The 25,865-nt window shown below is 37.8% G+C and overlaps 1 protein-coding gene across 1 annotated transcript in view; it reads left to right on the top strand.

Moving 5' to 3' along the window:
• Nucleotides 1-25,865, top strand: part of F8 (coagulation factor VIII) — a 120,526-nt gene that overhangs the window by 27,915 nt on the left and 66,746 nt on the right. The window contains exons 7-13 of the mRNA XM_082681798.1: nucleotides 347-568; nucleotides 1,301-1,553; nucleotides 1,849-2,020; nucleotides 11,708-11,801; nucleotides 15,336-15,550; nucleotides 17,113-17,263; nucleotides 24,017-24,226. Of these exons, the coding sequence (XP_082537924.1) occupies nucleotides 347-568; nucleotides 1,301-1,553; nucleotides 1,849-2,020; nucleotides 11,708-11,801; nucleotides 15,336-15,550; nucleotides 17,113-17,263; nucleotides 24,017-24,226 (1,317 nt within the window). The remainder of the gene's footprint in view (nucleotides 1-346; nucleotides 569-1,300; nucleotides 1,554-1,848; nucleotides 2,021-11,707; nucleotides 11,802-15,335; nucleotides 15,551-17,112; nucleotides 17,264-24,016; nucleotides 24,227-25,865) is intronic.

Raw genomic sequence — 25,865 nt, 5'->3', positions numbered from 1 at the left:
GAAGGAGCAGTCACAAAATGAGACAGAAGAAGGAGCAGTCTAAGCCTTAGGGGAACAAAACTCTGCTGAAACAGAGGCCAGGGGAGGAGAGAATTTCCAGAGGAAATGAATGGTCAACAGATGCAGATGAAGACTGAAAAATACCCATTGGATTTAGCAGCGTGATAGTCATTGATGACTTTGGCAAGAGCTGTTAGTTTGACAGTACCCAGTGTCCTTGGAAAGTTTGGTTCCAAGTCAAGATAATAAAATTTGTAAGGACAATTTGTTCATCCTATCCTAGAAAGTGTTTTCCATTTCAAATTCTCTACTTCTTGCTTATAGCTGTGTTATTCTTACTTTACAGGTCTGATTGGATGTCATAAGAAATCAGTCTATTGGCATGTGATTGGGATGGGCACCACCCCTGAAGTGCACTCAGTTTTCCTTGAAGGGCACACATTTCTTGTGAGGAACCATCGCCAGGCTTCTTTGGAGATCTCACCAATAACACTCCTTACTGCTCAGACACTCCTGATGGACCTTGGCCAGTTTCTACTGTTTTGTCATATCTCTTCCCACCAACATGGTAATGTCTGTGGATCTTAAAAAGGAGTATTATAAATATCCAGCTCTTCTTTTAATGGAATTTACTGTCCACTGTCCAGGATAGGGTTGTGTAGTTAGCCCTCAACTGGGATTCCCTAGTTGCCCGTTTTCAGAGCAAATCGTTCACCTTGAGTGTCAGAGGGCTTGGTTATTAGTAGTACCTGTGAATGTACTGGTGAATCTACCTGAGATATAGGGAGGGGAAAATGAGGTGGCAAGAGTGAGGAGGACAGTGTATCATTGTTTTCCCAGCCTGATCACATTAAATAGGCTTCAGTACTATGGAGAGAGGGATTTTGGGTCATAGCTGAAGAGATGTTTTATGAGAAATTTAGGGAAAAGGAAAAAAGTACACTGTCTAGGTTGTAATCATAAGGGCTCCAGGATATCAGTAGTGATGCCCAGAGCATTATATAGCAAATACAAATGGATATTCTGAGCAAATGAGTGAGTCTTGAAAAAGGGGTAAAACATATATTGGAGGAGAGTCAGGCAGAAGGGAAATGGTGAGTGCAAAGACCACAGGAAGAAACCAGAAAGTACCAGATAATGGGGAAGGTAATACATATAGGACAATGGCAAGAAAGGATATTGGTGTGGAGAAGGGAACACTTAAGAGAAGGCCTTGAAGGCCTAACAAGAAAGAACAAAGTCATAAGAGTTAAGGCAAGAAGGTCTCATTGGAACCTGACATTCGTTTGTCTGACTCCAGATGGTATGGAAGCTTATGTCACAGTAGATAGCTGCCCAGAAGAACCCCGCAAATGGATGAAGAGTAATGAAGAAGAAGATTATGATTTTTATGACTCTGACATGGATGTGGTCAGATTTGATGGTGACAGCGCTCCTCCCTTTATCCAAATCCGCTCAGTTGCGAAGAAGCATCCTAAAACCTGGGTCCACTACATTGCTGCTGAAGAGGACGACTGGGACTATGCTCCCTCAGTCCTTACCTCCAATGACAGGCAAGTACCTTTTGACTCTTGGTGCTATCTCTTCCCCATAATCAAAAATTCTTCCCAGTTATTCAAAACAACAAATCCTTAAGCCATGTTTAAGGTTAGGTACAGGTATAGAATCAAATGGCAAGGACATTAATATGTTTGGTAAATTAACATAGCTAAACATCAGGGATGCTTATATTTTTCTCACTCCTTTCCTTGATTAAATCATATGAGCTATTTTAGAGTGGATTTTAGCAACCTGTCCTTTACCTAGAATTCTCCATTCCAACCTCTCATCTTTTTGTGTCTCACACAGAAGTTATAAAAGTCTGTATTTGAACAATGGTCCTCAGCGGATTGGTAGGAAGTACAAAAAAGTCCGATTTATAGCTTACACAGATGAAACATTTAAGACTCGTGAAGCTATTCAGTATGAATCAGGAATCCTGGGACCTTTACTTTATGGAGAAGTTGGAGACACACTTTTGGTAAGTTGAGGAAAAGATATAAGGTTGGGTAAGAAGACAAAGTCTGGAGGGTTTTCAGTTTTTTAAAACTTCATAATTCAGCCTTGTCTCCAATGGGCAGGATCTTTTAAAAATTATAAATGTTACGCAAATGTGGAGTATAAATTTGTTTTAAAATATTATAGAACAAAATATTTAATGCCACCCATTAAACCTGACACTCCTTTGAAATACTCATTGCTTAGACTTTCATACATATCCTTCTACAACTTTTAGAAGGATTTTACATTTGACTTGTAAGGAAAAGAACAAGAAGAATATGTGACAGAGAGTAGATATAGCCCACAAAGCCTAGAGCATTTACTATCTGACCCTTTCCAGAAAATGTTTCCTGACCCTTGATATAGCATATTAACAAGACTTATGCTTCAAATAACAGTGGCTTTAAAAAATAGGGAGTTATGTTTTCACAATCAATTTAGAGATAGATAGATGGCATGTCAACGGTAAAAAAATGCACAACCTAAAAGTTGAGAGTTATGTTTTATTTGGCAGACATTCTTAGGACTTCAAGCCCAGGAGACAGTGTCTCAAGTAACCCTGAGAGAACTGCTCCAAGGAGGCAAGGGGGGAGCCAGGGTATATAGGAGTTTTGCAACAAATGGCAGGTAGTAGGAACAAAAGATTACTGTTAATTAAAGAAAACCAGGTATCCCGAGGTAAGGAATTTAGTACTTTTCTATGTATAGGAAGATGCAAGAGTCTGGGCTCATTGAAATCATTCCTTTGAACTGCACCTCAGCTATCTGTATCCTGTGCTTTCTCATCCTGCGTTTCCTTAAGCTGCACCATTGGGTGTGGCTGCAGTCTGATGACTGCTAGACAGCCGGGCATTCTTTGTTTCCTCTCCTGAGTTACCTCAGGGCTCACTGATGGCTGCGGCATCCTTTGTTTACTGATATGGCAGGCAGGTTCTTAACATGGCTATATTTTGCTTATATATTTGTAAAAGGTTTTATGCATTATAAACATTAACACATTGTTATTTGTCTTTCAAATATTTTTCTCAGTCTGTCACTTGTACTTTAACTCCTTTGTGATGTCTTTTGTCCTATAAAAATTTTCAGTCTTTATGTAGTCAAGATCTTTTCTCAATCTTTAAGTTTATATTTTTCTGGATATTTTTCATTTATGTTTTCTGCCTAGGAACATCTTCACTACCTCTAAGAGATTATAAATATGGTCTACTATATTTTCTTCTTTTACATTTACATTTTTATTTTTACAATAAGCATTTTAATTGCTCTGGAAGTTACTTTTGGGTATAGAGCATCGTGTCAAATAGGGATTTCCCCAAGTGACAGCCAATTGGTCCAATCAATCCTTTCTTCACTAATTTTAAAATGCCTTTTTTATTCTATACTAAAATGATAAAATCTGTTCTGTTTAACTGATCTGTTACCACACTGTTTTAATGACTGCAACCTTGTGATGTGTTTTGATATTTGTAGGGCATGTCTACCTTCATTTTACTTCTTTAAAATTTTAATTAACTATTAACGTACAGTTTTTCTTCATGAATTTTATTTACCTATTTTTGAATTAGCCAGTACAAATAACTCAAAAGGCAAAAAAGATTATGCAAGAAAAAGCAAACTTTCCTTCCTCCCAGACTTCCAGTCCCATAGTCTGACCAGCTATCGTTGCTCTCAGTTTTTTATATCCCCTTTCAGAAACAGTATATACATATACAAGTGTATGTGCACATATTTCACACAAAAATAGAAGCACTATGTAGATTTTAACAATATATCTTGGATATCATTTCATATCAGTATATGTAGGTCTACCTCATTCTTTCATGTTTGCAAGTTATGCTCTTATATTTGCTGAATCCTATAAGGCTTTTCTGTTAATGTGAGAACTTGAGGACTATTTTTTACTTTTTATATGGAAATTATCAAACATACCCAGAAGTAGAAAGAATAGTAAAATAAACTTCTTTGAACCCATCACTCAGCTTCAACAGTTATCAACAAATGGCTAATTTCATTTTGTCTATAAACCAACTAGGCCTAACAGACATCTACAGACCAGGCCACCCAACTCCAATAGAATATATGTTCTTCTCAAATGCACAAGAAACATTCTCCAGGATAGATTATACATTAGGCCACAAACCAAGTCTCAAAAATTTTAAAGAAAACTATAGTTCAAAATTCCTTGTGAATATAGATGCAAAAATCCTCCACATTATTAAGCCAGATGTAGCAACATTTTAAAAAGATCATATACTATAATCAAGTGAGATTTATCTCAGGAATGTAGGGATGGTTCAACATATGAAAATTAATGCAATACAACATATTACTTGAATAAAGGACAAAAGCACATGATCATGTAATATGTGAAGAAAAAGGGCTTGACAAACTCCATTACCCATTCGTGATAGAAAAAACTCAGTGAACTAGCAACACAATGCAAGGTCCTTAACTTGATGAAGAACATCTAAGAAAAACTTATAATACGCTGAAAGACTAAATGTTTTCCCCCTGAGATTAGGAACAAGTTAAGATGTCCACTCTTGGCGGGGCGGGGTCAGGGGCAGCAGCTCCGGGGGCGCTGAGGCCCCACTCGCCCCATCACGCCGTTGCTGCCCAGACGCCGTGGCCCCCCGTCCACCCCGCTGCACCTGCAGAGACTCGGCAAAGTGCCGGGTGGGCATGGGGCGGTCTCCACGTCCTCGAATCTGCCCTTTCAGTTGTTTTCTTGATGTGACCTTAAGTCACCCAGAACTAACTGGGACGCCCGGTCCAGCGGTCGAAGGGGAACCGGAGGGTCTCTGCCTGACCGAAATGGTAACCTGGCAGCAGGGGAAGCTGGTGAGAGGTTCTAGAAGTTGACTGAGAACTTTGTGCCATTGGCAGCTCCTGCCTAAAATCGTTGGGAGCTGCTAAAATTGTCTTTAGGAAGGCTGGCAGCCAAGTTTGACACCCCAGCGTTCCATACAAGGATAGACGGTGACTTGGGAGGTAATTTCCACATCCTGCTATTTGTGTTCAGGGTCGAGGCTTATGGACGACACGAAGGGAAGACAAGGGAAGGACGATGGATGCGAACATGTCCACGGAAGCATTGCCCCAGCTCTGAACTGGGTCGGCCTACTGTTGGCATCGCAGCAAAGGGTCAAGGCCAGGCCAGGCCTGCAGAGGGTGCCTCCTAACTTCACTGTTGACCCCAAGTGCAGACTGTCCTACAAACGGGTTAGAAAGGATGATTTGGGTTCCTAGTCATTAGAAGTTTTTTGAGGTTCCTGTTTAAAATTTTAAAAGAGATTTAGAAACACTAGGCATATTTTGGAGGGAAAGCAGATGAAAGAAAAGCGTTTTCCTTCTGCGTGAAAACCTAAATATAAAGGTATGGCTTATACTAGGTGGGCATTCCCACCTACAAGGGTCAAATTCAGAATAAAATTGAAGAGTGTTTGAAAATCAACTCAATCAATGCCAAGTATGGAGGATGCAAAAACAAACTGGACAATGTCTTTTTTCATAAGAAGTTTACAATTTAGTAAGGAAAAAAGAGAACAGGACTTGTGGAGAGGACATATTTCAAGAAGAGTGAATGCGATATGTAGTCTGGTTTGGCAAGAAAATAATGCTGCTGTAGAAGGGCGTGGTGAGTGATAAGCTCAATGGATGCGGTTAAAGATGTTGTGAAAGGCCCTACATACTCAGCTGGTTTTGAACACAATTGAACAGATGAGGAACCTTTGATAAGAAAATATAGGAGTGTGGACTTCCCTGGTGGTGCAGTGGTTAAGAATCCGCCTGCCAATGCAGGGGACACGGGTTCGAGCCCTGGTCCGGGAAGATCCCACATGCCACGGAGCAACTAAGCCCATGCGCCACAACTACTGAGCCTACACGCGGCAACTACTGAAGCCCGTGTGCCTAGAGCCCGTGCTCTGCAACAAGAGAAGCCACCACAATGAGAAGCCCATGCACTGCAACGAAGAGTAGCCCCCACTCGCCGCAACTAGAGAGAGCCCAGGCACAGCAATGAAGACCCAACGCAGCCCAAAATAAATTAATTAATAACTTAAAAAAATAAGAAATAACAGATAAGTTATGCCAAGGTCCATAGAATATCATCTACCTGAACCAAAATCTGTCCACACATCTTAAAAAAAAACCATGAGGTGTACAAGGAGTACAAATAAAGTTACACATGATTCATACGGTACTAGGAAATGGAGGGTACCACAAACATCAAATTACCAGAAAATTGCTAAGTAGCAAACTCCAGCAAGAGCAACCTTCCTCCACTGCTGCAAGACTCTAGACTGATACTGGAGTTAGAAGAAAAGGCTTCTATTTTATTTTTGTATTGCAATGTAGTTGATATACAATATTATGTTAGTTTTAGCTGTGCTACATAGTTATTTGATATTTGCATACATTATGAAATGTTCACCACAGTAAGTCTAGTAACCATCTGTCTCCATACAGATTTATTGCACTATTATTACTTAGGCTGTATATGACATCTCCATGGCATATTTCTTATTTAAGTGGAGGTTTGTACCTCTTAACCCCCTTCACCTATTTTGCCCTTCCACCACCCTCCCCTCTGACAACCATTGGCTTGTTTTCTGTATCTGTTGTGTCTGTTTTGTTTGTTTTGTATTTTAGATTCAACATATAAGTGAGATCATACAGTAAAAAAAAAAAAGGATGTCCACTCTTGTTACTTTTATTTAATACTGAACTGGAAGCCAATACAATAAGGCAAAAAATAAAAAGGAATTAGATGCATTTGGATTGGAAAGAAAGAAATAATACTGTCTTTATTTGCTGATGATATGATCTTTTATGCAGAAAATCCTAAGGCATCTACTAAAAAGCTATTAGAACTAATAAACAAGTACAGCAAGTTTGCAAGATTCAAGATCAATACTAAAAAATAAGTTGTATTTCTATACACTTCAATGAAAAATCTGCAAATGAAATTAAGAAAACAGTTTCATTCATGATAACATAAAAAAAGAATGAAATAACTTGGGAAAAATGTAACAAAAAAGGTGCAACACTTGTACAGTGAAAACAACTAATTGTTACTGAGATAATTTTTTAAATATCTAAATAAATGGAAAAACATATATTTATGGATTGGAAGAGTCACTTACTGTTAAGACTCTTCCAAATTTGTCTATAGATACAAATTAAATCCCTATCAAAATCCCAACTGCCTTTTTTGCAGAAATTGACAAGCTGATCCTAAAATACAGATGGAATTGCATAGGACCCTTCATAAACAAATGAATCTTGGGGGAAAACAAACAACAGAGTTTGAGGACTCACACATCAATTTCAAAAATTACCACAAACTATAGTAATCATGACAGTGTGGTACTGGCATAAGGATAGATATATAGATCAATGGAAGACAATTGAGAGTCCAGAAATAAACCTACATATCTATGAACACTTGACTTATTTTTTTCATTGAAGTATAGTTGATTTACAGTATTGTGTTAGTTTCAAGTGTACAGCATGGTGATTCTGTATTTTTGCAGATTATACTCCATTATAGGTTATTATAAATATTGGGTATAATTCCCTGTGCTATACAGTATATCCTTGTTGCTTATCTATTTTATGTATAGTAGTTTGTATCTGTTAATCCCATACTCCTAATTTGACACCCCCTCGTTTTCCCTTTGGTAACTATAGGTTCGTTTTCTATGTCTGTGTGTCTGTTTCTGTTTTGTAAATAAGCTCATTTGTATCATTTTTTTAGATTCCACATGTAAGTGATATCATATGAAATTAGTCTCTCTTTGACTTACTTTACTTAGTATGATAATTTCTGGGTCCATCCATGTTGCTGCAAATGGCATTATTTTGTTCTTTTTTATGGCTGAGTAGTATTCCATTGTATATATATGCAATGTCTTCTTTATCCATTCACCTGTAGATGGACATTTAGGTTGCTTCCATGTCTTGGCTATTGTAAATAGTGCTGCTATGAACATAGGGGTATATGTATCTTGTAGAATTAGAGTTTTCATCTTTTCTGGATATATGCCTAGGAGTGGGATTGCTGGATCATATGGTAGCTCTATTTTTAGTTTTTTCAAAGGAACCTCCATACTGTTTTCCACAGTGACTGCAACAATTTATATTCCCACCAGCAGTGTAGGAGGTGAACACTTGACTTTTCACAAATGTCCTAAGACCAATCAATGGGGAAAGAATAGTATTTTTAACAAATAGTACTCGGACAACTGGATACCCACATGAAAAAGAAAGAAGTTTGACCCCTTCCTTATACCATACACAAATTGAAGGTGGATCAAAGATATAAATGTTAGAGCTAAAACTAAAACCCTTAGAAGAATATACAGGAGTAAATCTTTGTGACCTTGGATTATACAATGGTTTCTTAGATATGACATCAAAAGCAGCAAGCAACAAAAGATAAAATAGATTGGACTTCATCACAATTAAAAACTTTTGTGCCTCAAAGGATACCAACCAGAAAGTGAAAAGACAACCCATGGAATGGGAGAAAATAATTGCAAATCATATATCTGATGAGGGAATAGTATCCAGAATTTATAAAGGACTCTTACTCAGTAATAAAAAAAACTCAATAATAAAAAGGCAAATAGGGACTTACCTGGTGGTCCAGTGGGTAAGGCTCTGTGCTCCCAATACAGGGGGCCTGGGTTCGAACTCTGGTCGGGGAAGTAGATCCCGCATGCATGCCACAACTAAGTAGTCCGCATGCCACAACTAAAGATCCCGCATGCTGCAATGAATATCCCACGTGCCGCAACTAAGAGCTGGCACAGCCAAAACAAACAAATAAATAAATGTTTTAAAAATAAATTAAAAAGGCAAATAATCCAACTGAAAAATAAGCAAAGGATTTGTATAGACGCTTCTCCAGGGATGATATATAAAGGAGTGACCAATACGCACATGAAAAGATGCTGAACATTATTAGCTATTGGGGAAATGCAAATCAAAATCGCAATGAGATACCATTTCACACCCACTAAAATAGCTATAATCAACAAGACAGATAATAACAAGCGTTGGTGAGGATGCAGAGAAATTGGAAGCTTCATAAACTACTGATGGGAATGTAAAAATTTGCAGCCACTTTGGAAAACAGTTTATCCATTCCTCAGAATGTTAAAAATGGAATTACCATGTGATCCAGCAATTTCTTCTAGGCATATACTCAAGAGAAAGGAAAACATAGGTCCACACAAAGACTTGTATGTGAATGTTCATAGCAGCACTATCCATAATAGCCCCAAATTGGAAGCCATTCAAATGTTCACCAATTGGTGAATGAATAAACAAAATGTAGTGTACCCATATAATTGGAACACTAGTCAGCAATTAAAAGAAATGAACTACTCATACATGATACAACATGGATAAAACTCAAAACATTATGATAAGTTAAAGAAGCCAAGCAAAAAAGACGTATTACATGATTTAATTTATGTGAAATATCTTAAAAAGGCCAACTTATAAAGCAGAAAGCGTATTAGCAGCTCAGGACTCCAACTGTGTGTGTTCCACTAAACCAGTCAGAAAGTGCCTCACCTTTAATGACCCAGCATCAGCAATCACACAGCATCTCATGGCATAATCTGAGTAAAAGCAGTCAAAGTCCGCCCAGAATCAAGGAGAGGGAAACTTTGGCCTACCTCTTGTTGGGAGGAGTGTCGAAGAATTTGGGAACCATGTTTGAAAACTGCCACATAAATTGACAGCTTGCTTCTCAAAAGCAACAAAGGAAGCCAGAAGACAATGAAATTATGTCTTTAATGTGTTGAAAGAAAATCGCTATCAACCTAGCAAGAATTACCATTTTATTGGCAATTTACACCAATATTCAAGGAATATATAATTTTATATTAAAATTTTAAATGTAGAGTATAAGAAAAAAGTAAAGACCCACCAGTTCTTTATTAGGCTAGCATAGCCTTAGTTGTAAACCTGAGCAGGACAGTATGAGAAAGGAAAATTAAAATTACAGACCAATTGCATTATAAACATGGATTCAAAAAATCCTAAACAAAAATTAATAAACCCAATGGAGCAATATATTAAAAAGATAATACATTATGACCTGGTTGATTTATCAGAGGAGTACTAGATGAATTTAACATTAGAAAATCAAATATGGTAATCCATCATATTAACACATAAAAGGGTAAAATATAATTTGAAAATCTCAATAGTTTCATACAAATATTTATCAAAGTTCAACATCCATCCATAATAAAAAGTCATAGGAAATTGAGATCACAAGGGACATCCTTATCCTGATAAATATCTGAAGAAAATCTATAGGCACCAATCATACTTGGTGGTGAAACTGAGAAATCCTTCTGTTTAAGATCAGATCAGGACAAGAAACAATAACAAGTATCACAACCTCTATTTAATATTTTACTAGAAATCCTAGCCAGTATTCTTAGGAGAAAAAAAGATTGGAAATGAATAAACAAAACTGTTATTATTTGAAGATTAAGATTGGAAATGAATAAACAAAACTGTTATTATTTGAAGATTAAGTAAATGAATGACAGTGGGAGCTATATTTGTCATTGTTGAAGAGGGTAATTATAAATAAACAAAAAGGAAAGGCTAGAATAAATCATGTGATACTGGATTACAGTTGGAGACATTACTATGAGTTCATGTTCGCCAAATATAGATACAGATGGATGCATACAGAAATAATTACATATGTGTGTGTATGTTTAGGTTAGTATGTTTCCTAGCGCTGTCCACTGAGAGGATCTAGAAGCAATGACATCCCAGTAGCAATGAGCACACCCAGATCTTGGTTTCTAATACCATTCTCTGATGAAAGGAACCAAGGCCATTTGGAGAATGGATGATTCTAGGGCTGGGCCAGGGAAAACATAAGATGAGCCTGGAGAATCTTGTGGTTCCAAAAAGTAAGAAAGTGCTCAAAAAATAAAAGGATGGGACAATGTTAAAGAAATATAGGAGCTTCTAACAGCCAAGCTGGAAGAATATGAGCAATAAAATAAATAAAGTATAACATAAATATCCACTGCACCACCAGGGAAGCCCAGAAGTTGGTTTTTTATCTTCATATCATAGAACCTCAGGCATAGAGCCCAGCTGATATGTTCAGAGTTCTTAATGCTGCTTCCATGTTATCACTCTTCTATCCTACTTCTCTTTTAAAGCTCGTGCAATCAGACAATTCCAACTGCCACCCTTGCTTAATGCTGTAATCAGCAGTCCTTCTGGTCATGCCTGCGCATCCGGTGAAGATTTTATCACTTGAACCAGTTTTCCCTTCCACTGTTGGGGAATTCAGGGCCCAAATGGTGGGAAAGGCTGAGGGGAAGCAGTACCCTCAGCAGACATCCAAATTTCAATTACTAATGTCAGAAGGTGCAAGGAATTCTTCCTGAAGTGATTAAAATAATTTTAAATAAATGGAAAGGAACCTTTAGTGAGAAACCTAAGTAGCTGTCTGAGCAATTTTATGAAAAGAACAAACATTTTGAGCTTTATCTAGGCTCAAAGCCCCATACTATAGATACAAGGCAGCTTTTGTTTTCTGGAGGTAGGCCACACTTTTCTTGTTGATCCTAATTGTCTTGTACCTAATCTTATATCTCATTTATACTTTCAGATTATATTTAAGAATAAAGCAAGCCGACCATATAACATCTACCCTCATGGAATCACTGATGTCAGTCCTTTGCACCCAGGGAGATTTCCAAAAGGTAAGTGTTACCTCAGTTTTATAGGTCTTCCTTACCTGTAGGTACAGATGAGGGCACAGCCGCAATAACAACTAAAACCACGCACATTTATCACCCCACCATCCTTACTCTCTTAAGTTTTATTTTATTTGAAAATATGTCTTTATTTTGCCTTCGCTTTTGAAGGATAATTTTGCTGGACATAGAATTCTGGGTTGAGAGGGTTTCTTTTTCCTTTTAGCACATTCAAAATATTGTTTTACTATCTTCTTGCCTTTGTAATAGCTAAATTCTATTCCGTCATTCTTCCCCTGTATGCCGTTTTTCTCTGGCTGTGATTTTCTTCATATCTATCCTACTTGGGGTTCACTGATCTTCCTGTGAGTCACAATATTTGTATTTTTGTTTTTAATAGCCAGGCCTTTGTCCCCAAATGAAGTAATAAGTTGCACTTCTACTAGTCATGTATGAAAATATAATTTCCCACATCCTTGATAGCTAGAAGATAATAGTCTTTTAAAATCCTGCTAATCTGGTGGGTGAAAAGTGGTATTTCATTGTTGCTTTAATTTTACTTGGGGATGAACATTTAGTTTATCAAAATAATACATGCTTAAAATATTGAAAGGCTGTGAGTTCCACTCCCTAGAGGCATCCATTTTTAAGCATTTCTGTTTTAGATTTTTGGTAGTTATCTCTATAGCTCTAAAAAATCATTTATATGCTACTCCTTTGTTTTTCAGCTTTAGACATTATGGGTTTATTTTGTGTTAAATGAGGATTTAGCATTCTGCTTCTTCCATTCCATTTGTTTTAGACTTTCATCAGTGCTTTTAGTTCCTCAACTGGCTATCATTAGAATTGAAAAAAACATGCTAAATACCTACGTTTTGTATACATTAAGGTACTAACAACAGTTTCCCACTTCTTCTCCTCTATTCTTCCATTCCCCCACTGCTGCCAGCTATACCTTTACTTTTATAAAACTAAAGTTGATAACATTTACATTTTGCACTGTAATTTCAAATAACTCCTTGCTTTTTCTATATATTTATTCTAAACTTTCAAAGTCAAAAAGCCAGCATTTATATTATTTTAGTATGTTTCTTATTATAACTATATGAGTTTACTGCAGGACTAGGTGATATGCTATGATTATTCTTTTGTCTACAGTTCCAATGATTTTACTGTTAAGGTCAAATGGATTATCCTTCTTTATTCTCTACCAGTAGTTCAAAATCATGGTAAATTTTAGTTTGCTTTATATTAGGACCATGCTGATCTTGGAATTTTTGTGTTTGTATTCCTGAAAAAAGACTTTTTTTTCTTAAATATTTTGTTGCAGTGTTTTTTTTAAAATACATTTATTTTATTTTTGGCTGCGTTGGGTCTTTGTTGCTGCACGCGGGCCCCCTCTAGTTGTGGTGAGCGGGGGCCACTTCTCATTGCAGTGTCTTCTCTTGTTGCGGAGCATGGGCTCTATGTGCACAGGCTTCAGTAGTTGTGGCTCGTGGGCTCTAGAGCGCAGGCCCAGCAGCTGCGGTGCACAGGCTTAGCTGCTCCGCGGCATGTGGGATCTTCCCGGACCAGGGCTCGAACCTGTGTCTCCCACATTGGCAGGTGGACTCCTAACCACTGTGCCACCAGGGAAGCCCCGACTTTCTTTTCTTTTATCAGGAGAAGAAATGTATGCCTTTTCAGCATATCCCTTAGGTCTTCCAGCTTCTTAATCATGCTGTTTATTGGTATCTGATCCTTTTTTCTTCTAAAGATGTTCTTGTAGTTCACCAGCTTACTATTCTAATTTGGATTATATGCTTTCTAGGCCTGCTACAAAGCTGCCATCTTTGGATTTTTTTTTATTTGGACTTGTAGGCTAGTGCCATTACTGCTCCTATCTTGTACATTTCTGGTTTTTGATTTCTTTTGTTTTTCTGGAAGTATACCTTCAATATACTTCTGAATACATTTAGTATATAGGGGGAAAACTTTATGAGTCCTTCAGTATTATATGATGTATAGATAGGCTGGTTATAAATAATTTTCAATCCACTGTTTTCTGATACTCATTGTTGCTGATGAAAATTCTAATGCTAAATTGACTTGCAGTTCCTTTATGGGAGAAGGGCAATGTAACAGAATTCTGGGGAGATATTGAATGTGTACCCTGAAATTTGGAGGCATACGCAAATACAATTCCTGGTAACTTGCTTTTTATGTGGAAAACTCTGAAGGCTTTACTGCTTATAACTAGCAGATAAGAAGAGAGGGTAAGAGTGGAGCAGTCTGCCCTTCTGCTGTTTGACCTGGCTAGGATGCATGAGTTTTCTCCGTAAAAAGTAGATACTGTTGCAAGTAGCTGGCTTGCTCTCTTTTGAAGATACCCTGCCTAAGAAGGCAGCCTGACAGGGTGAGGGATGCCAGAAATAACAGGCTCTTGCATACATCACTAGACATAAGAAGAGCTGGGGAGGGAGGAGGGCTGCGGAAGGATAACTGAAGTAAGCATCTCTCATGTATACGGTGCTGAGGTCCCGAAGGTTACTGCAAGGAAACCATACATGTACCCTAGGAAAAGACCAGCATCTCAGCACCTGCCACACAGAAAGCATTGGTGACCAAACAGTGTAGTCAGAGAGAGAGCGCTCACACAGCAGGACCTACTAAGCAAAACTCTATTTGCCCTTTCCTCTAATACCCATCTACCCTCACTCCCTATTACGTTAACCCTGACCTATGGTTAGGGAATGGATATAGACTGGATCTTTAGGTATTAAACATACGCAAAAGTGAGTTTTAATTACTAAAATCAGACAGTTCTTGTCCTGAGGACCCTTTAGCCCAAGGGCAGATTTTAATTCTTGCTTCCATTCCTCACAGAGGCCAGATACCACAAGTCTTGATACCACATGTGAGTTAAAACTTCAATGTGCAGTCTTTCAGCATCTATTCAGGCCACTCTGGCTTTGTTGTGTCTTTCTTTTTGGCACTTGGGTTTTTTTTTTTCTTCTTTATACATTTTCAGTTATGTATTTAAAATGTTTAAAAAAAATGTTTAAAAATATTATTATCTATTATTTCTATTAGTGGGTAGACCTGCTCATTTCAACTCAAATTAACATGCTAGCAGAAATCTCCTGAACCCTTTTTTTTTTTTTTTTTTTTTTTTTTGTGGTATGCGGGCCTCTCACTGTTGTGGCCTCTCCGGTTGCGGAGCACAGGCTCCGGACGTGCAGGCTCAGCGGCCATGGCTCACGGGCCCAGCCGCTCCGCAGCATGTGGGATATTCCCGGACCGGGGCACGAACCTGTGTCCCCTGCATCGGCAGGCGGACTCTCAACCACTGCGCCACCAGGGAAGCCCTCCTGAACCTATTTTTGTTGTAAAAAGTTGTGTGAATCTTAAACTTACAAGAGGTGCAAATTTAGTTTTCACTTATTGAGAAAATTTATATGTACATATAAATTTGTAGAGCCATTGTAATAACGACACGATTACCAATGTGTGCCTTGTTATACTTCTAATCAAGCTATTTTGGGGTTTGGGTGTGGGTAGGTGTGAAACATTTGAAAGATATGCCCATTCTGCCAGGAGAGATATTCAAATATAAATGGACAGTGACTGTAGAAGATGGGCCAACTAAATCAGATCCTCGGTGCCTGACCCGATATTACTCAAGCTTCGTTAATCTAGAGAGAGATGTAGCTTCAGGACTCATTGGCCCTCTCCTCATCTGCTACAAAGAATCTGTAGATCAAAGAGGAAACCAGGTGAGCTCATCTCTTTCCAAGTGCTGGGTCTGAAGCTAAAATGGAATGATGACGCACATGAACTTGCAGATAGTATTTCCTATATTCTCTCAGTGTACATCCACCTAGAGCCTGCAGAAAATATAGTAGTCTGCACTATTGAGCAAAAAAAGAAATGAGCTGGGTTTCTCACTGCTTTTATTGAATTTGACTTTGGTGTAATAAACTTGCCTGCTGGATGGATAGGAGAGCCTGGGCCCTAGATTATTTCTATAATACTCATTCTCAGTCTAAAATTCCTCTCTCTGTAAGTGATCTTGCCCATTTTTACATGATCAATTACCACCTATTTTCAGATGACCCACAAATGTATACGATAGCTTAGACGTCACCCCTGGACGTCTCACTGTGGGAGATTCAAAGACACCTCAAAATGAACACATGTGCAGCATCTAGCATAGTGTGCGGTATTTTAGTAGGAGTTCAGTAAATATTTGTTGAGCAAAATTCAAGGCAATATGTAAAATATTTCAGAATATGGTTAGAATTTGGACCACTTCTGCCATTTTAGAAAAAATTAAATACTCTGAATTTAAAAAGCTTGGTTCTTCACAAAAACTCATTGCTTGGCTGCAAAATAACTCATTGCCATATTGCTGAGGCTTGACTACATGTCCATTTGGTTATTTATGATATATAGGATTCCTACTAGTCTGAAAACATTTTATGAACTTTAATGCAGGTAAAACACGTGGCACACAAACCCAGAGAGGCATCAGTTTGGCCAAGTATCTTTCCTAATTTTTCCTAATTATAGTTTTCCATCAGTTTTTGGAAGAGGACTGAAATGTACCTATATTCTCCAATCTCCTCCCCTCAGCATTTTAATTTCTGTAGTAATAGTTTACACAAGATGAAATTTATACATATTAGTGAAGTTTATACATTAATTCTTAGCGGATTCAATTAGCAAGTGACTAACTCATAACTTCGGTTCATATACAAACAGCTCCTCCCCCCCAAAAAACTTTCAACTTTGTAAACATAAAACCTAAAAGTGTTAGTGTTAGTAAACATTTTATGGTTCATCTTAGCTTTGTTATTTTACTTCTATTTTGTATTTTTAATTTTTCACAGATTGGTAGTCTTGTGGAAGGGCATTTGCTAGATGAAAGTTTAGGGAAGGCATTCACCTTACTTGATTTGACTAAATTGTTTAAGAAAGACATTGAATAATCACTTGGGTCTTTAAAGAGTGAAAATTCTCTAACCTAAACATGGAGAGAATGAGGCTACAGACTCTCCCAAAACAATCAGCCAGCATATAGCCTTGGGTCCAGAAGAAACTAAGTTTAATGGGTCCTGTTACCCTCTTGCCCTGAGGACACATTTGCTCTAAACATATACTCACTGCTCCCAGGCCCTGGGACATGCCATAATAGTGACCCTAGGGAGAAATGGCATTGAACCAGAGGATTGTAGATACATCATATGCATGCCATCACTTCCATCATAGACTGCTAATTTCTACCTGACAATACTAGTAGCATTTCTTTCTTCCTTTCATTCCATGTAATTAATAGATGATGTCAGACAAGAGAAATGTCATCCTGTTTTCTGTATTTGATGAGAATCAAAGCTGGTACCTCACAGAGAATATTCAGCGCTTCCTCCCCAATGCAGATGGAGTGCAGCCCCAGGATCCAGAGTTCCAAGTCTCCAACATCATGCACAGTAAGTAAAGCAGCACTTGAGTCCAGTGGGTAATGGATAAAGGGAAACTGAAGACACCAAATTGATGTGCAGTTAATTTATATGCCACATAAGAGTCATATTTCCTTAAACATTATTACATATGAACATATGCAATTTTATATAAATGCATAAATATGATCATATAATGCATATATTTTCTTTTAGAAGGCATCAAATATTCAGTGAAGTTTATTTTTAAAGGATAAATCAGACACACAGTTTTCATTTACCCAAACATACATAAGCCATCCTTAATATGAAATGTGCTCAGTCAGTAAATTACACATGAAATACAAAGGGAATGCAATTTTACATATGTAAAAAACTTGCCAGCTATAACAGTTTAACAGTCAAATTAATCACGACATTGTACATTTAAAAAAAACCCAACATCTTTTTTTTGCAGCTTTATTGAGGTATAATTGACAAATAAAAATTGTACATATTTAAAGTGTACAACATGATCTTTTTGATATTTATTTGGCTTCCCCTTCCCTCTTATCTTCTCTCCTCCTTCCATATTATACGTTTCCACTAATCATTTTGTGTCCAGTAGCCCATGTTAAAACATATTTTTCTATGATTATATAATAATATATAAACACATATATGGGGCTTCCCTGGTGGCACAGTGGTTGAGAGTCCGCCTGCCCATGCAGCGGACACGGGTTCGTGCCCCAGTCCGGGAAGATCCCACATGCCGCGGAGCGGCTGGGCCCGTGAGCCATGGCCGCTGAGCCTGCGCGTCCAGAGCCTGTGCTCCGCAACGGGAGAGGCCACAACAGTGAGAGGCCCACACACCGCAAAAAAAAAAAACAAAAATAAAACAAAAACATATATGTTGTATTAGTCTGCTAGGCTTGCCATAACAGAGTCCCAGAGACTGGGTGGCTTCAACAGTAGACATTTATTTCCTCGTAAGTCTAGAGGCCAGAAGTCCGAGATCAAGGTGTCAACAGGATTGGTTTCTTCTGAGGTCCCTCTCCTTGGCTTATAGGTGGTCTTTCCTTCGTGTGTGCACATGTCTGTGTACAAATTTCCTCTTATAAGGACACGAATCATACAGGGTTAGGGCCACCCTAATGACCTCATTTTAAAGAATTACCTGTCTAAAGACCCTATCTCTGAATGCAGTCACATTCTGAGGTACTAGGGCTTAGAACCTTCAACATATGAATTTGGGTGGGAGCACATATGTGTATGTGTTTATATACACACACAAGTCAGAATGGTCAAAAATTTGATAAAAAATGTCAGTCTCACTACAGAGAAATGCAAAATAGAATACCATTGCGATAACAATTAATACCTGTCAGACTGGCAAAATTATAATATAATTATTACTAGTGGGCTTGTGAGTAAAAGAGTATTAGCATACAATGCTAGTGGATAGCTAGCACAGTCTTTTTGAAACCAATCTGATTGAAACCGTTAAAATTAAAAATATATGCGTTTTGCAGTTCTGGTTCTGTTTAAGATGGAATCACCCTGTCTATCCTACTGAATGATAGTTAAGGATTGTTCCATACAAAATGCATGGAGCAGCTATCTGAGAACCCTGAAAAGTAGTTGGCAGCAGGTAAATTGGGGAAGGAAACTAGAAAGATTTAAAAGCATGCAGATTGGAAGTAAAGAAATAAAACTGAATATGACATGATTATCTACATAGAAAATCTCAAGATCACCACAAAAAAGCTCCTAGAACTAATAAGTGAGTTTAGTCTGATTGCAGAATACAAGTTGACATACCAAAGTCAGTCATATCTCTATTAACAATAGCCAACTATTGGAAACTTAAATTACAAAAATAATACCATTTATAATAGCTCAAAAAATGAAATACTTAGGCCTAAATCTAACAAAACATGCAGGATCTGTACACTGAAAATTAGAAAACACTGATGAAGGGAATTTTAAAAGACCTAAATAAGTGGAGAGACATGCAACTTTCATGGATTGGAAGACTCAATAGAGTGAAGATGTCAGCTATTCCCAAATTGATCTATAGATTTAATGCAATTCCTATTAAAATCCCAGGAGGATGTTTTTTGTTGGTAGGGAAAAGTATATTGTAAAATTTATATGGAAAGCCAAAGGCATTAGAATAGCCAAAACAATTTTGAAAAAGAAAAATGGAATTGGAGGACTCATATTACCTGATTTTAAGACTTACTATAAAGCTACAGTAACCAAGGTAGCATTGTATTGACAACGATGAATGACATAGAATATATAGTGCAGAAATAGACCCACACATATATGACTAATTGATTTTTGATGAAGATGGAAATGCAATTCAATAGAGAAAGAATAGTCTTTTCAACAGATAGTGTTGGAACAATTAGTCACCCATATACAAAAAGATGAACCTCAACCTAAATCTCACACTTAAAGATTAACTTAAAATGGATCATAGATCTAAATGTATAATGTAAGGGCTTCCCTGGTGGTGCAGTGGTTAAGAATCCGCCTGCCAATGCAGGGGACATGGGTTCGAGTCCTGGTCCGGGAAGATCCCACATGCTGTGGAGCAACTAAGCCCGTGCACCACAACTACTGAGTCTGTGCTCTAGAGCCCGTGAGCCACAACTACTGAGGCCATGTGCCACAGCTACTGAAGCCCGTGCGCCTAGAGCCCGTGCTCCGCGACAAGAGGAGCCACCACAATGAGAAGCCCACGCACCGCAACAAAGAGTAGCCCCCGCTCGCCACAACTAGAGAAAGCCCGTGCACAGCAACAAAGACCCAACACAGCCATAAATAAATAAATAAATAAATTTATATTTAAAAATATAAATGTATAATGTAAAACGACAAAAAGTTTCAAAGAAAACATAGAAGGAAATTTTCATGACCTGGAGTTAGGCAAAGGGTTCTGATAAATGACACCAAAATCAAAATTAATAGAAGGAAAAACTTGATAAATTGGATTTCATCAAATGAAAAACTTTTGCTCTACACAGGATATTGTTAAAGAGAATGAAAAGACAAGCCACAGATTGGTAGAAAATATTTGCAAATCACATATCCATATGTAAACTCTCAGACTCAGCAGTAAGAAGACAAACAGATGCCTAATAATGTGCAAAAGATTTGAACAGACACATTACCAGAGAAGATATATGGAAGGCACAAAGCATATGACAAAATACTCGCATCATTGGCCGTTAAGGAAATGCATATTAAAGCCATAGTGAGATACTGCCCCATGTCTATTTTAACAGCTAAAATAAAACAAAACGGACAATATTAAATATGCTGGCAAGAGTGCAGGCCAACAGGAGCCCTCATGCATTGCTGGTGGGCGTGTACAATGGTTTAGTCACTCTGGAAGACAGTCTGGCAAATGCAAATCAGAACCACAATGACATATCACCTCACACCTGTTAGAATGCCTGTTATCAAAATCACAAAAGATGACAAGTGTTGCAAGGATGTGCAGAATGGGAACCCTTGTATATTGTTGGTGGCTATGTAAGTTGGCACAGCCATTATGGAAAACAGTATGGAGGTTCCTCAAAAATTAAACATAGAACTACCATATGATCCAGCAATCCCACTCCTGGGTATTTACCCTAGAGAAATAAAAACTTAGGTTCACACAAAAACCTGTCCATGAATGTATACAGCAGCTCTATCCATAATTGCTAAAACTTGGAAATAATCAGAGAACCTGGAGCCAGCTCCAAACCCCTGAGCCTTGAGCCAGGGACTGTCTGCCAAGCAGCCCCAGGAAGGAAAGCCATATGAATAGAGGAGAAACCCCCCAAGGATGACTCTGCCAGTCAGGAGGAGCCAATGGCCAGAGCAAATCTGTGCGGAGACCCTGGGAGAATCTGTGCTGAGGACGAGATCCCATTAGACCATCTCTCTCTCTCGCTCTCTCGCTCTCTCTCTCTCTCTCACTCTCTCTCTCTCTCCTCTTTCTTTTGGCTGCACCGCCTGGCATGCAGGATCTTAGTTCCCCTGAACAGGGATTGAACCTGTGCCCACTGCAGTGGAAGCACAGAGTCTTAACCACTGGACCACCAGGGAAGTCCTAGACCATCTCCCTCTTAAATGGGGAGTTTATCCTATCTGCATGGGATTTATTTATAGTAATTTGTGTTTCCTTTTTTTCTAAATTTTTAGTATTTTCTCCTTTATTTTTTGATCAATTAAGTGTTTTTAAATTCCGATTTTTCTTTACTATTTCGGGAGTTATGCACACGTCTTTTCCCATTGCGGGGGTAATACCTTTGAAATTTTACCCTTTATACACAGACTGTTGTTGTTTGTTTTGTTTTGTTTCCAGCATTATTAATATAAAATTGTCATATAAAATTGTATAAAAGTTTAAGGTGTATAACACATAGTGTTAGCTAACACCTCCACCAGATCACATAATTACCATTTCTTTTTTGTGGTGAGAACATTTCATATCTACTCTCTTAGCAAGTTTCAAGTATATAATACAGTATTATTAACAAAATCACCATGCTGATCCCCAGAACTTATTCCTCTTACATAGTTGGAAGTTTGTATCCTTTGACCAACATCTGTCCATTTCCCACACACACACCCCAGCCCCTCGTAACCACAATTCTACTCTCTGTTTCTATGAGTTCATATTTTTTAGATTCCACATATAAGTGGAATCATACAGTATTTCTCTTTCTCTGACTTATTTCACTGAGGATCACATTTCCCTGATGATTAGTGCTGTTGAGCATCTTTTCATGTACCAGTTGACCATTTGTATGTCTTCTTTGGGAAAATGTCTATTCAGTTCCCCTGCCCATTTTTAAAATCAAATTGTTTTTGCTTGTTTGTTTGTTTTGTTATTAAGTTGTATGAGTTCTTTATATATTTTGGACATTAATCCCTTATCAGATACATGCTTTGCAAATATTTTCTCCCATTTCATAGGTGGTTGCCTTTTCATTCTGTTGATCGTTTCTTTTGCTGTGCAGAAGATTTTTAGTTTGATGTAGTCCCACTTATTAATTTTTACTTTTGTTGCTTGTGCTTCAGGTGTCACATCCAAAAAATCATTGCAAAGACAAGTTTCCCTATGTTTTCTAGGAGTTTTACAATTTCAGGTCTTATGCTTGTCTTTAATCCATTTCAAGTTAATTTTTGTGTATCATGTAATGTAAAGGTCCAAATTCATTCTTCAGCATGTGGCTATTCAGTTTTCCCAGAACCATTTATTGAAGAGACTATCCTTTCCCCATTGAGTATTCTTGGCTCTCTTGTCATTTATCAGTTGGCCATATATGTGAGAGTTTCCTTCTGGGCTCTTGATTCTTTTCCATTGATTTATGTGTCTATTTTCATGCGAGTGCCATACTATTTTGATCACTACAAAGATAGTGTAGTTTGAAATCAGGAAGTGTGAGGCCTCCAGCTTTGTTATTCTTTCTCAGGATTGCTTTGGCTATTCAGGGTCTTTTGTGGTCCCATATGAATAGTCATATTTTCCACCAGCGTTTACCAAATAGTTCATTCTTTCTGCTACTGTTTTGGGGTGCTCTCTTTGTCATGTATTAAATTTCCATTTATATCTGTGTCTGTTTCTGGACTCTGTATTCTGATTGACATAATCATCTATACTGCATTCAGACCATGCTTTTAATTACAATAACTTTAAAATATCTTTTAACACTTTGTAGGGCAAGAAACTTTGCTTCTCAATTAGTTGCACTAAGCTAGTGTCTGAGCATTGCTTAGTGGATTTGTGGGCCTCCACCTTGCAGGTAAACAAATGTTTATTGAATGGATGGACAGATAGATGTATGGAAGAGGCTTTCAGAAACAATTCTGTTTATAAATTGAAATCTGTGTTACTTTTACTTACTTTTTATTTAGAAATAATTTCAAACTTTCAGAAATGCTGCAAGAATAGGTATATATATATAGATATATAGGTATATATATATACCCTTAATGGGTATATATATATATATACCTTTTATCCAGATTCACTCATTTTTAAGATTTTGCTATTTTTGCTTTATCATTCTCTCTTTCTTCTATATATACTTTTTATTACTCATTTTCAACTTGAGAATAGCTTGTAGATATCGTGCCCCTTTATCTCTTAATACTTCATTGTGTATTTCCTATGAATAAAGATATTTGCTTATATAACCAAAGTGCAGTTATGAAATCCAGAAAATTTAACAGTCATAGAATACATTATCTAACACATTTATACAATAACCTTACCTAATTGGTAGCCAATATTCCAGTTGTATCCATCAGTGCTATATTTTGTAGCATTTCCTCTCTCTGTTTCAGGGTCTAGTTATGGATCTAGTTGTCCTGCTTCTTTGATACCTGTTTCCTTGAATTTGGAACACTAGCAGATACTAATTTTGATCACCAGATCAAGAGTTTTTTTCTGGTTTTTTCCTCCGTGTAGTTATTATTTTTCTCCTTGCAGCTAATAAGCAGTGTATAGGGAGATACTCTGAGAGCATGCAAACGTCCTGCTGCTCATCAGCCTGCCGCCCACCATACAGCATCTAAATCCATCAGTACTGTGATGGTCTGTGACTCTCCACACTTTGACATTGGAACCTAGCTGATCAAGTATTAACAATTTACTTTTTTGAAAGGTATAATGTTATCTCTTCTTGGGAATAAGGTAACGGGCATAACATATAATCATTTCTAATCAGATCATGACAGTCCAAAGTAATACATGCAGGTACTGCTAAAATCTTTTATTCTCCATTCTCTTTACAGGCATCAATGGCTATGTTTTTGATAGCTTGCAACTGTCGGTTTGTTTGCATGAGGTGGCATACTGGTACATTCTAAGTGTTGGAGCACAGACTGACTTCCTGTCTGTCTTTTTCTCTGGATATACCTTCAAACACAAAATGGTCTATGAAGACACACTTACCCTATTCCCCTTCTCAGGAGAAACTGTCTTCATGTCAATGGAAAACCCAGGTTAGTTATTTATATTATTCTTTTACTAACAGTGGTGTTTGCTTCACTAGCCATTCACATGTTCTTTTGCCCACTAGCTTACATTTGGGTAGATACTAAATGGTTCAAGTGATTTTGGTAATTACAAGGCATTTTAAAGACAACACCACATCAAGTATTTAAGTTAAAAGTCTTTGTTCTAAAAAGTGCTTTTACTTGCCATCAGCCAAAAGTTTAAGTGTGTTTACTAAACTGTAGTGGTGAATATACATTTATACATGCAGTTAACACGCAGGGACTAAACGTGTTTCCGTGTGCCTTGTGAACATTGGTATTGCTGGGAAGTACATCATTATCTCCTTTTGCACACATAACATCAAACCACTGTGCAGCCTTCTGGACGAATGTGGCTGTCAGCTTCTCACCCTCTCTCTCCCTCCATAACTACCGCAAGGCTTTTTTTTTTTTTTGTAACATCTTTATTGGGGTATAATTGCTTTACAATGGTGTGTTAGTTTCCGCTTTATAACAAAGTGAATCAGTTATACATATACATATGTTCCCATATCTCTTCCCTCTTGCGTCTCCCTCCCTCCCACCCTCCCTATCCCACCCCTCTAGGTGGTCACAAAGCACTGAGCTGATCTCCCTGTGCTATGCGGCTGCTTCCCACTAGCCATCTGTTTTACGTTTGGTAGTGTATATATGTCCATGCCTCTCTCTCGCTTTGTCACAGCTCACCCTTCCCCCTCCCCATATCCTCAAGTCCATTCTCTAGTAGGTCTGTGTCTTTATTCCTGTCTTACTCCTAGGTTCTTCATGACATTTTTTTCTTAAATTCCATATATATGTGTTAGCATACGGTATTTGTCTCTCTCTTTCTGACTTACTTCACTCTGTATGACAGACTCTAGGTCTATCCACCTCATTACAAATAGCTCAATTTCGTTTCTTTTTATGGCTGAGTAATATTCCATTGTATATATGTGCCACATCTTCTTTATCCATTCACCCAATGATGGACACTTAGGTTGTTTCCATCTCCTGGCTATTGTAAATAGAGCTGCAATGAACATTTTGGTACATGACTCTTTTTGAATTATGGTTTTCTCAGGGTATATGCCCAGTAGTGGGATTGCTGGGTCATATGGTAGTTCTATTTGTAGTTTTTTAAGGAACCTCCATACTGTTCTCCATAGTGGCTGTACCGATTCACATTCCCACCAGCAGTGCAAGAGTGTTCCCTTTTCTCCACACCCTCTCCAGCATTTATTGTTCCTAGATTTTTTGATGATGGCCATTCTGACTGGTGTGAGATGATATCTCATTGCTTTTGAGAGCACCAGCCCAGTGTACAGGAGGAACAGAGGCCCGGCCTAAATCTAACACACACTGTTGCAGCTGAGTAACAAGGGCTCCTTGTCCCTCCCACCCCCATCATCTGCAGAGGGAAGCACATAAAACTACCTACACACTGTAGTTATTCTCTTACACTTATGGCTTTTCTGGAGATAAATTCTCATGGGGAAATTTCTTGGGAATAAAAACCAATCTCAGCATATAAAAATATAGATTCACCTTCATACCCAGAAATTTATCTTACTTCAAGAAATGCAGTTTTGTAAGAAGTGAGTGAAGAACCTGACAAAACTCCAGTAAC

The sequence above is a fragment of the Grampus griseus genome (assembly GCF_964374135.1).
Source record: "Grampus griseus genome assembly, chromosome: X".
NCBI lineage: Eukaryota > Metazoa > Chordata > Mammalia > Artiodactyla > Delphinidae > Grampus > Grampus griseus.
The sequence above is the reverse complement of the archived record's forward strand: the minus strand, read 5'-3'. Positions and strand labels throughout refer to the sequence as shown.